Source organism: Paroedura picta, chromosome 3, assembly GCF_049243985.1.
Source record: "Paroedura picta isolate Pp20150507F chromosome 3, Ppicta_v3.0, whole genome shotgun sequence".
Lineage (NCBI taxonomy): Eukaryota > Metazoa > Chordata > Lepidosauria > Squamata > Gekkonidae > Paroedura > Paroedura picta.
Genome location: NC_135371.1, coordinates 91,275,042 through 91,287,533, shown reverse-complemented (window position 1 = coordinate 91,287,533; position 12,492 = coordinate 91,275,042). Strand labels below are relative to the sequence as shown.

The following is a 12,492-nucleotide window of genomic DNA, read 5'->3' as shown; positions in this document are numbered from 1 at the left end:
CGATGGGTCGGACACGACTTCGCACCTAACAACAACAACCAAAGTTAAAAGATTGAAATAAAAAGTTGTTAAAAGTCCAGTGGATTCTGGCCTGCTGCTGAAAAGAAGCTCAGCTTCAGAACCGAGTAAAATCAGAAGATGGACAAGGTTTCTCATCAACCCTCATTCCTTTCTTGTGGGTTCAGTTGGCTATATCGCTAACAATGAAAAATTTAGAACCTTGCCTAGCCACAGGGAATAGGCTGTGACAGAAGGTGTAGGGTAGGATACTGTTTCAGACATAAGACGTTTCCACTTAGCATGAAATAAGCACTCTCCCAGTGCTTTTGTGATCTCTGCCAGTAACATAGGTTGGTTTCAAATTGCCTTTGGAAATCCTCTCTCTGTATGTTCTTACTTCTTCACCTTTGCCCTTGTTCATGAATAGCAAATGGTTGGACTTTCTCAATGCTGTAAAATTTCAAAAGCATAGATATTGCTATCCCTGCAGCTCAAGGCAATAGCTACAGACATTGCATTTTAAATTTAATGCAGAAATGCTGAGGTTTTGACTGCTGTCCCCTGATCTCCATCTAACCATTACCCTATAATAGCAAGGAATGGGCTTCTGAATGATGTGACATTTTGGGGGTGACTGGCTTGCTTTGAATTAATTATGAACTTGCTAATTTGTGTAGATAAATACTAAGTCGATTCTGTACAGGTGACATTTGGAGAGTATCTGCAGAACACAGCTGTTGATTTCTCATTTAATAACACAGTAGAACAATTTGCGGGGGCAGAGTATGTTTTAACTTGGGTGAATTGTTCAATTAATGCTTTCAACCCTCTGAAAGAGTACTCCTAATAATACATAAGCAAAGAATCCTTGCACTAGTTAGGTTTATCATATGTGACCTGCCCCATATTAGATCCGTGCCACTGGAAAAGAAATAGCATATCGTAAAGGTAGTAGAATACACCAAAATAGCAACATAATAGAAGTAATTTTTTCCCATCTGCTTCTCCTTCCCATGCCCTTTAATATAGCACAGCCCAGGGTCAGAAAATGTACAGCAACAGAGAGACCATTTGTAGAAGATGTCAAGAGGGCAATTTCTACCACAGGGCATTTTTCTCCTCAGTGATCCCCCCCCCCCCATGTGCATGACGTCGTGTTCTTCAGGGCTCCTCAACCCTTGCCAGTGGTATGAGGGATACAGGAGAAATTTCAAGATTTCGACCAGATATGTAGATTTTCAAACTATGTGGAAACAAGAATAATTGATTCGCTTGTTTGTTCTCTAAGGATCTTCATCAGGATCAGAATACCAGCTGAGATTTACATCGTTTCCCTTCTCAATATACCAGGATGTAAAGAATACTGATACATGTGTTGAATGGTCTCACTTGGTCAGTGGCTTTCTATCCCCTCTTCCAACTTAGACCAATAATGGTATTTAGGAGTTGAAGCATGATCTGTGCTTTAGCAGATTGCTAGGGCTCTTCAGAAAGTCAACCAGCTGGTGTACTCCAAACACTTCAGGCACTATATCCCAAATTTGGTTTCCAAAAACACCTCATCATCTGTCAGTTTTGCCAGCAATAAACTGGTACTGTCAAGTCCCTGTGCATGTTCTGGCTTAACAACTTTAGCATTTGATGGGGTCCTGGTAGGGAATTGTGTTGTCTGGCTGGCTGAATTCCAGACTGACGCAGACATGTAGATGCCAATCCAGATTCTTGCCTAAACTTGCCAAGGCGAGCAGCCTGAAAATGGATTGCTCTTTGAGAAGCTTTTAAGTTGCCCAAGTGTCCAAGCATCTAATCGAAAGAACTGCATGCAGTCTGAACCAAATCCAAATTCCATTCCAAGAAAATCTGGATGCTGCCATCAGAATAAATTAAACTGCAGATATTTTTGAAATGATGGATAACTCTCCCACTTCTGTGAATCGTTCTCTGGCCCCCAGGCCCTTAGCCCGACACTATGTATTTCTATTATCTTCTATAATTTACTTTGCCTACCAGAGTCAGCTTTTCAAACAGTGTCATGTTCTTGGCACAAGCTGTAGTAACAGGAAGTAAGAAAAGGGCCTGGAGATTGAGGCTTGATCATCTGTGAGGTAGTGGGGGAAGAGCTATGAATAACTGTCAGGCAACTAGGACAGAGAAGTGTTCTGGAAGGCAAAGGCCTTGCTTCCAGCCACTGAAAGTGCTCCCTCAAAGCCACTGCCTTTATGCACTGAATTGCTTTAAACTTAAAGCTGAAAGGGAAATTGAACCATAGCATTTGCTGTGAACATATCCTACAGGGCTGTAAATAGTTTAGGCTGACTGACCAAAATAACTGGCTTAAGTAAATGATTTTACAGTGAATGTGGTATTTGAATGTTATAGATGCACCACAGGATTATTTTGTACCACAGTCATAAGGTGTGAGCCATAATTGGAAATCACTTTTATTCTTCTACTGATGTGTAAAATAATCTGCATCATCCTAGGTTACTTAACTAGTAGTTATTATGTCACTTTTTACTTGGTAATCCAGGATCTGATTAATTTATATTTCAGTAGAGAAATGTCAAGAACAAACCTTTAGCACCATGTCAGCGTGTGTCTTATGAAGGAGTTTCAAGCACTTCCTTCAGCACAAGTTTGCGTTGATCTTGCATAAATGGAAGATTTATTGGAAGAAAAAGCACACCCCATGATAGAGGCTGTCTAGCATGTATGGAATTCATTCATAATATCCAAGCTATAACATGTAGATCCCAGGCTATCTGCAAAAAAATAGTTCTCAAAGTAGCTGTCTTTCTGGCCACACCACTGAACAAGCAGTATATCTCAGAAGGATATATTATATTGAGTAGTAAAGTCGATAGTGCCAGTCCAGGTGTAGTTGTGTAGTGGTTCAGAGTGGCAGACTCTAATATGGAGAGTCAGGTTTGATCACACATGCCGCCAACTGGCTGACCTTGGACTAATCACAAGTCTCTTAGAGCTGTTCTCACAGAACAGTTATCATAGAGCTCCCTCAGCCCCACCTGCTTCACAGGGTGTCTGTTGTGGGAAGAGGAAGGAAAGGCAATTATAAGCTGCTTTGGAACTCTTTTGGGTAGGGAAAAGTGAGATATAAAAATCCAGCTCTTCCTCTTGATTGACTGGATTAAATCCTCATTGGCTATGGACACAGACAGGATAAATGTATTCAGATATGTATACCCAAAGCAAACATTCTCCACTCCCCCATTTTAGCTGACAACAACAATCGTATGAGGTAGGTTTGGTAGAGTGACTGTCCCAAGGTCACCCAGCCAAGCTTCCATGGTAGTGTGAGGTTTAAAATCTGGATCTCTCAGATCCTAGAATGACCTCCCAACTCCGACAGCACACTGCCTATGAAGGAGAAATATGTTAGAGGAGTGAAGGCTGGATTCAACCTTCCTGTCTACACATTTTTCCAGTAATAATTGTCATTAATAATTACCACCCTTGTGGGTGTGACAGGTGAGAGCTAGAAGCCGCCCCTACCCATAATGCTTGTTTGGTATAATTCCAAGATAATGATTCCTGCTGTGGATCAAGCACTGACAGTATCATATTCCTGGCTTGCTATTGTTACTGAGAAATCTGGTTATAATGAGAATAAAAAATAAGATTAGAAATGCAAAAAGTAAGCTGCTTTCTGACAGCACAAGAGCTTACTGTGGGGAGGGGGAATGACAAAAATGGGTAAAAGCTTTTACAGAAAGACACCTTATAAATAAAGTTAATTTTTCTCCAGCATCCTTGGAATGTTTTCCCTTTCTCGTGCTTCTTAAAATTATCAGAGTTGCTGGCCTCATGTCTCTGCACTGTGCTTTAATGGATGCATCCTTTTGTGACAGTCTGTGTCATGTAAACTGTTAACCTTCTGAGTCAGAAACAGCCATTCCTGAATGAGACCTCCTAATCTCCATCAGTCTTTCTGCTTGAGCTGAAAGTGCTTCCTTTAAGAAAGGTGAAAGGAGCTTTTAGAATTATGAGCCCTTACTTGCCAAATGGTCCTGTCACAGTGGAAGATGAGGGGCTGCTGCAGCTTAAAAAGCAAGGCTGGTTAGGCCAGAATCCTGAAAAGGCAAGGAGAGAAGGGTGGCCTCTCAGGAGGTTTTGATACCGGAATTTATGGGGCCAAGTGAGAGGAGCTGCATGGACTCCAGAGAATCTCCATTTTCAGTTGTGACAAATGCAGTGCCAATGAATATGGTGACAATGGAAAGTGTTGTCAAGTCAAAGCTGCCTTGTAGGGTTTTCAAGGCAAGAGAAACTCAAATGTGGTTTGCCATTGCCTGCCTCTGCACAGCAGCCCTAAAATTCCTCCCATCCAAGGGATAGGCTGAGAGAGTCTGATGCAAGCAAGGTCACCCAGAAAGCCTGTGGGGTCTCCTGGATCTTAGCCTGGGTCAAGGATACCACACTGGCTCTGGGTGTATCTTGTTTGAGAATTTGGATGGTGCTTTTCCCTCTAATTTCTTTTCCGTTGTTTCCACGGAGGGCAGAAGAAAAAACAAGCAGAGCCAGCTAAACTGCCCAACCTTCATCAGATTTGTTGAGGCTTGTGTGGAATATCAGCCGCCTTCCCCTTAGTTAAGAAATTCCTCACTGCGACACTGTTTGAGATCTTCTGACCAAGAGTGAATGGAATACTGTTGCCTTTTTTGCTTTTCAGAGCAGCCAGAAATGGATGAATTCACCCTGGAAAGAGTGCTGGAGGAGCTGGAGACGCTGTGCTATGAGAATATGAACAGTGCCATCGAGACAGAGGAGGGCCTGGGCATCGAGTACGATGAGGATGTCGTGTGCGACGTCTGCCGCTCACCAGAAGGAGAAGATGGCAACGAGATGGTTTTCTGTGACAAATGCAATGTCTGTGTGCATCAGGCAAGTCATATTTCTCACCAGGAGAGTTAAGCGGGTCTTTCTGCCTCTTTAGCCTAAGCCTAAGTTAGTGGCAGGAACATTGCTATTATTGACAGGGGAGCTTTCCTGCCCTTCATAGCAGCCTGTCATGTGTTCATTTGCAGCAACAATGGAACTCCTGGGTTTGAGCTCCTCTGAAACTTAAAGTGCTTCCAGTCCATCAACAAGGATTGGGTTGGAGAAATACTGTGCTACAGCAGGAGTGCAGGAACCTCCCCACCTCTTTGCCTTTTGCACCTCTTTTCCTGCCCTGTTGCAGTTGTGTCTCCTGAATGTTAACCTGTCTATATCCTGTGCCAAAGGCTGTTGCTTATTCTAACGAAAAGTTCTCATGTCCAACCTTAAGTTAATATTAAGATAAATCCATACATCCTAATATTGGTCAAAAGACTGGGCAGAACATGGCAGTGACTACTGACAGTGTCTTTTTACAAATTGCTAGTGTTGCTTTTAAGAATCAAGTAGGTCACAAATAGGCTGTGATGCCTGGCCAGCTAACTTGCCAGACTGTCCTTTAGAAGGAAAAGAAGATCAAGCATTGAAGTCAAGCTACCCGTTAGCAATTGATAGTGAGTAGCTGTGAGTCTGGGATGATCAGTGTAACTGATCTTTAACTTCCTTTAGGCTCTGCATTGGGAGGATGGTCTCTGCTTCTGTCTCAACAGAGCTCCTGCGCTGTCACATGCTGGCAGGATTTTCATCAGAACACCCTGGAACTGAGGGAAATGGTTGTGGGCTGGGGGTATTAGATGGCTTCTAGGAGTGCTAAAGACTACTCAGCACATAACTGCTCTTCAAGACTTCAATCAGGCTTTCATACTATATACTGCCCTTCACGCAGTACAGTTGCTAGGACATTATCCTTTGGCTGCTGTGTGGCCATCACTATGGAGAGGGCTCTGCTGCCGTACAAATATTATGTGTTACCATAAACTAGGAATCCCATTTAGTGAAATAATGGTAGCGAACCATGTTGTCCTGTCAGCCCATAGGCTTCTGTATGCTTACTCACAGGCAATCTTTCCCATCTATAATTCTAGAAAAATTTTAGTTATTTGCCAGCCTCCTACAGTTGTACCTCCTATCTGTCCCTTCAGCTGTGGAGGGACAGTCTTAGTTCCAAAGTATCACAAGCAGAGAGTGCTAGAGTAGAGGTTCCCAAAGTAGGTGGTACACACCCCCTGGGGGTTGTGGAAGGATTCAGGGGGGCAGTGAGGAATTTGGGGGCAGTAAGGGGGCAGCAGTCTTCCTGCTGCAGCTGCATTTTCCTAGTGAAAGACATTCCAAGGTGGCTTGCCATTGCCTGCCTCTGGGAAGTGGTGACCCTGGACTTCCTTGGTGTCCTCCCATTCTTGTGCTGATCAGGCCCAATCCTGCTTAGCTTCCTGAAGAAAGCGGGAGCTTTAGAAGATGGGTTGGAGGGGATCATATTTCTGCTGAGCTCCTCAACAGATTCTCTCCTTCCCAGGTCCCACCCCAGATCTCCAGGAATTTTATAACCCAGAGTTGGCAACCCTTCCCCAAAAAATATTTGGGAGGCTGAAAAAGCTATTTCCTGTTTGCTCCTGGCCATGGGATTTTCCATTGCTTGCTTCTCTCTCTTTTTCTTTCCCTGTCTGTCTTTCTCCTCAATGAGGACCCAAAGTGACTTTTATGTGGCCACAGCACAACAACCAAAAAAGAAGTGTAGGCAATATAGTGTGTTTTAAATTTGCAGTAAATTTAAGACCAGGAAAGACATGGGTGTTCATATGTGTTGTGGGGAGGGGGTGTACTAGAGTTATGGCCTTGGAGCCAAGAGCCTGAATAAGTTTGGGGACCACTATGCTAGAGGAAGTCAATTTCACCTCCTCATTCTCACAGCAGCCTTCTGTGTGTGTCCCCCAGTTGTGGCCCTGCAGTTGTGCTCCTGAGGGTCAATGGACTTGAAGGAACAGCATGCATAGGAAACTGAGAGTTTGGAAAATATCTGTACTGTCTCTCTCTGCTCTTTCCCAGACAAAAAAGCTGGCCTATTTGATGAGCTTCTGACAGAGTGACACACTTCAGTGTCTAAGCGAGGCTTTCTCAACCAGGGTTTCATGAAACCCTGGAAAGATTTCCCAAATGGGTGGGGGTTATATATATAGTTATTGGGTGATATGACCATATATGGTTATGTTGCCCCACCCCTCTCAAAATGGCCAATGATGGGCCTGGGAAGGGGAGGAGCCCTGGGTGGGCATGTACACAGCTATGCTTTCTAACCATATTCTGCATGATGGTGTCACTTCTAGGGCTTCTCAAAGCCTGAAGAATGTTTCAGTGGTTTCTCAATGGTAAAAAGGTTGAGAGAGCCTTGTCTAAGCCATAGTAATGTAACTATACACATGTTTTTTCCAAGAGTCTTCCTGCTGAGGAACCTGGTGAATGAAAAGGGTTTCTCAAATAGTAGAATCTGAGATTTGCAGGCTTTCAGTGATCCCAGACTGATCAGAGACAGAGAAAGCTATGTCCCAAGCAGGAATGACAAGAGGGTCCCTACTCTATGGACCCTTCTTATCAGCAGTCAAACTGAATGGATGGCTTGTCTCACCATGTATTGTAGCTGACTTGTCTTTTGTGTCCATCATGCCCACCAGGTGTGACATAGAGAGGGGAGAAGACAGAGAGCATTGAGAAGTCATGGATAGGATCTCTGCATGAGTTTATTTTATTTTTTGTTTCCTAATGACACTATGTAAAAAACAAGGATCTATTAGGTGTTTTCCAGTTTGGGGGCCCTTTTTGTCCCAATGACAGCACCTTTTCTCACAGAGACACATGCAACTTGTGGAATTGCTGCTGAGCTCACTGTATGGGTGGGAAAACAGCCCACAGTGAATTCCTCTTTCCTCTCTCTAAGAATTTGTCCATGCTCCTTTCTCCTTTGCCAGATTAAAACGGAGGTGTTTAAACACTGTGCTTCCTAGACACATGGGCACTGAATGGAGCAAAGAGATATTGGATTTTCTTCAAAGGGCCATAATGTGATTTGCAGACTAACCTGCAAGTGAGCTAACCTGGAAGGAAGAACACAGTAATCTAGGACGAACTGTGAATTTTAAGGCTCCTAAAGTCAAAGCTTTCAAATAACAGAAGGAGGAAAAGAGGAGGAGGCATATGGCCTGCAAGAAACATTCTGCTTTATCCAAGAGGATCTCTTAATTTTGCATCATGTCGTACTGCACACGTCAGATCAAATAAATCTAAATAAATAAAAAAATAATTAATTAAATGAATAAGTCAGTAGCTGGTTTTGGATTACCTTGAGGCTTTAAAAGTTACCACCTACTGAGGGAACTGCTAATGAGACAGTGAGCTTTTAACCTCTGCTGTCTTCGTTCAGATAGCAGTGGCCCACACTCATCATCTTGATAACACAGTGGTAGCTATTCTCTAGCTTCTGTGGAAATGAATCTGAGGTGTTACTTTATTTTGTAGGCATATTAGAATGGTGATGTTTGAAGAGTGGCTTGCATGTAACACATGTAGCTGCTTCATACTGAGTCAAACCATTAGTCCACCTAACCCAGTATTGACTAGCAGCAATTCTAGAACCACAAAAACCCAGCTGAAAACAATCTGGACCTTAAAAGGTTGAGTGTCTGTATAACACCAGTTAATTACAAAATTATATGGCTTTTATTGTGCACAAAAACTTTAACAATTAAACACATACCTACACAGCCCATAGGCTATTGCAAGAACAGTGTTACATGTACTATATAAATCAACTATAGGCCCATAGTTGGGTTTTTGTGGTTCTGGTTCCAGATTTTCCTCCCCTCCCCCTTTGGCTCTTGTAGCAGCAACTCTACACTGCTAGATGTCAGAAGCCATTGTAAGTGGGGGAGGGGGGGTGCCAGAAACGTCAAATGCCTTCCAGAGATCTATAAATCATTGCCTGAGGAGCAGCATGATTTCCCCCCCCCCCTTAGGAATTATTGTCTTAGACACCTTAAGGTGCCAAAAATGCCTTGAAATGTGAGATTCTGTTTATTCTTTCCTCCCACAGACTTTTCTCTCACGGTTGTCTCTTCTTTCTCTCAAAATGAACAAAGGCATTATGTTCTGGAATTACCAAAATAACTGAGAGGGGAGATGCTCCAAAACCAGATTGTTATCATAACATGGATGAGAGCTAATTTAAGCTTGGGGGGGATACCCACAGTATCATAGCTTTGCACACTGTTTAGAGTTTATTGAGACATATTTGTGTAGGAAGGTCTCTTACATCATTTTTAGTGATAGGTAATAGAATACAACCTAAATGCTTTTCACCGTTTTATACTTTATAATCTCTGAAATGTGGTTCAATTAACTATAGGAGCATTCTAACACAGTGAGAGCCAGTTTGATGGAGTGGTTAGGAGTGCGGACTTCTAATCTGGCATGCTGGGTTCAATTCTGCACTCCCCACATGCAGCAATCTGGGTGACCTTGGGCTGCTACAGCACTGATAAAGCTGTTCTGACCGAGCAGTGATATCAGGGCTCTCTCAGTCTCACCCACCTCACAGGGTGTCTGTTGTGGGGAGAGGAAAGGAAAGGCTACTGTAAGCCGCTTTAAGCCTCCTTCAGGAAGAAGAAAAGCGGCATATAAGAACCAACTCTTCTTCTTCTTCAATTTCAGTGAGCCACCTTGTCTAAAGATATGCAAATTATTTAAAAGGTTGTGTTTGTAAGTTGTTGTACTGCAGTTGAATTACTTTAATGAAGTATGATGTTACTAATGGGCACAGGTACAAATCTATAATGTAGTTGGAGTCTTGTGAATTGTAGATCGTCAGGAATTACAGATTCTCGGGAACTAATGCAACAATCCTATGCAGAGGATCTATGGAAGGACCTACCCTGGCCCAGTCTTAACACAGGACAAATTTCCCTGAAAGAAATCTTCTCAAAGATTGATGAGTCCCTACCCACAGGTCCACTATAACTGTACTATAACTTGTTACCCTGATCCTGAGAAGGCCCCTGTTTAAGAGCCAACCAGGAACTTCCTCAGTAGTCTGGTCCACCTCCAGCACTCCCAGTTTCCCTTGGGAACAAAGAACATGGACAGTTGAAGCCAGGACCAGGTGAAAGAGTACATTTCTGGCAAACCACAGCATCCTGTACTCCAGTCTCTTGCCAGTGGAGAAGAAGAAAAAGAGTTGGTTCTTATATGCCACTTTTCTCTATCACAGTGGTTCTCAACCTTGGGGTCACGGCAGCAGGTGGAGGCAGGCAGAGGCAGAGCCATGGCACTGGCCACCTCCATGCCGCCTTGATTGTTGTGCACATGCGCATGCACCCGTGCCTGCCGCCCACACGCACACTACCACTGCCGCCGAAGTTGGGGTCACAGCACCAAAAAGGTTGAGAACCACTATCAGAAGGAATCTCAAAGTGGCTTACAATCGCCTTCCCTTTCCTCTCCCCACAACAGACACCCTGTGAGGTGGGTGAGGCTGAGGGAGCTCTGATATCACTGCTCAGTCAAAACAGCTTTATCAGTGCTGTGGAGAGCCCAAGGTCACCCAGATGGCTGCATGTGGAGGAGGAGCAGAGAATCAAACCCAGCTCGCCAGATTAGAAGTCGGCACTCCTAACCTCTACAGTAAACTGGCACAGCTATCTGTAGGACCCAACTCTGTCTGCTGGAAGTGGTGAGATTATGGGGTCACCTAAGATAGATTCAAATTGATGGCACTTTACACACTTGCGTACATAGACATTTTTGGTTGAGTCCTGCCTTTGCTGGTTCGGTAGATCACCAGCCTACTCCGGGACAGCACACTGCTGTAGTGGGCTTCTGCTATCCAGCTTCTGCCCCTACATGAAGTTCTGATCCAGCCCAGCCTTAAATGGGTTACCATTTGGATCCTGTGCGTTTATGCTTGGCTTTCCAGATAGAGCAGAAGAGAAAAGTGGGGGTTCTTTCTGCCCTGCTTTCTACTACCAAAAGGAGTCCCAAAGCAGCTTACAATTGCTTTCCATTCCTCTTCCTACAACAGACACCCTGTGAGGTCGGTGGGGCTGAGAGAGTTCTAAGAGAACTGTGACTGGCCCAAGGGAACCCAGCTGGCTGTACGTGGAGGAGTGAAGAATCAAGCCCAGTTTTCCAAATTAGAGACCACCACTCCTGACCACTACACCACACTGGCTCTATACACCAAGCTGGCCTCCAACTTCTCTACACCAGTGGTCCCCAACCTTTCTGAGGTCGGGGACCGGCAAGGCATTGGGCCGCGCCTGCGCGGACCACAGCCCGCGTCCGCGCGATGCGCGGCCCTGCCCTGATTCCCTCTCCCTGCCCTCCCGCAGTAAGAAGCTTCCCGGGCCGCAAGCTTGCGGCCTGGGAAGTTTTTTACTGCGAGGGGGGCGGGGAGAGGGAGCCGCGGCCCGGCACTGGGCCGCGGCCGGCAGGCTGGGGACCACTGCTCTACACCAACAGATGAATAAGCTCATTGACTTCAGTGAGCTTAGTCTGGAGTAACTCTGCATTGGATTTCTAGTTAGGAAATTGTGAATAGCAACATTTTAACATGAACAGCATGTCTACCAGTTGTGGTTCAGTACTTGTTCATGGAAATGATATGCAAGTTATATTAATTACATGCATCAAAGATATGCAAATTAAATATGATAATCTAATCATTTCACAGTGTAGCCATGAGTGCCGGTCCATCCCTCTGGTAAATAATTCTTCCTTCCTCCTGTTTTTATTTAGGCTTGCTATGGAATCTTGAAAGTTCCTATTGGAAGCTGGCTTTGCCGAACCTGTGCTCTGGGAGTCCAGCCAAAGTGTTTACTCTGCCCAAAGAGAGGGGGTGCTCTAAAACCCACTCGGAGTGGGACAAAATGGGTCCACGTTAGCTGTGCCTTATGGATACCCGAAGTAAGATAATCAATTACTTCCTTTATAAATGGGAGGTGGGTGGTATGTGGAAGATAAATATGAATTGAAATAGTTTTTCCCTTATAGAAATAGCAATACCTTACAAATAGCAATACCTTACACAAGAAACTTGCAGGGGGGAGATATTCCTCCCTTTGTTTCCTCCCCACTACTCTTACTTCTCTTTCTCTCACTCTTCCTCCATCCTGTCATCTCTCATTCTCTCTCCCATGCCTATCACTCTCTCTGCCCCCTACCACATCAATTTCTTTTTCTTCCTTCCACCTCATCACTATCTCTTTATGCCCCCCTATGCATCACTCTCTCTTTTTTTCTCTGTCCCCCCTCCCCTCAGCTTCTCTCCCATAGCAGTCCTCAGCAGCTCACCCAGAGCTGCACTGAGCAGCCTGCCTCTGGATGAGTCAGCACAGTCTCCCTGCACTGGTCTCTGCAACTCACCAGTAGCAGCTCTGGGCAAGCTAGCAGTCTCCCTTCCACCTTTCTCTCTGGCTCTCCACAGCAGAGTCTTCCCTCTTGGCTTACTTCTCCTGCACCACCAGCCCCAGTGTGGTTTCCAGCCTACTGTGCCACTGGAGCTAGGTGAAATCTTTGTGCAGATTTTTTTTTAATGGGGAGTTAACCCCCCCC

At 44.6% G+C, this 12,492-nt stretch overlaps 1 protein-coding gene across 5 annotated transcripts in view; it reads left to right on the top strand.

Moving 5' to 3' along the window:
* Positions 1–12,492, top strand: part of JADE2 (jade family PHD finger 2) — a 267,094-nt gene that overhangs the window by 182,368 nt on the left and 72,234 nt on the right. For all 5 annotated transcript variants that reach the window (XM_077326821.1, XM_077326823.1, XM_077326822.1 and 2 more), the window contains 2 exons: positions 4,691–4,902; positions 11,677–11,844. In XM_077326821.1, the coding sequence (XP_077182936.1) occupies positions 4,691–4,902; positions 11,677–11,844 (380 nt within the window). The remainder of the gene's footprint in view (positions 1–4,690; positions 4,903–11,676; positions 11,845–12,492) is intronic.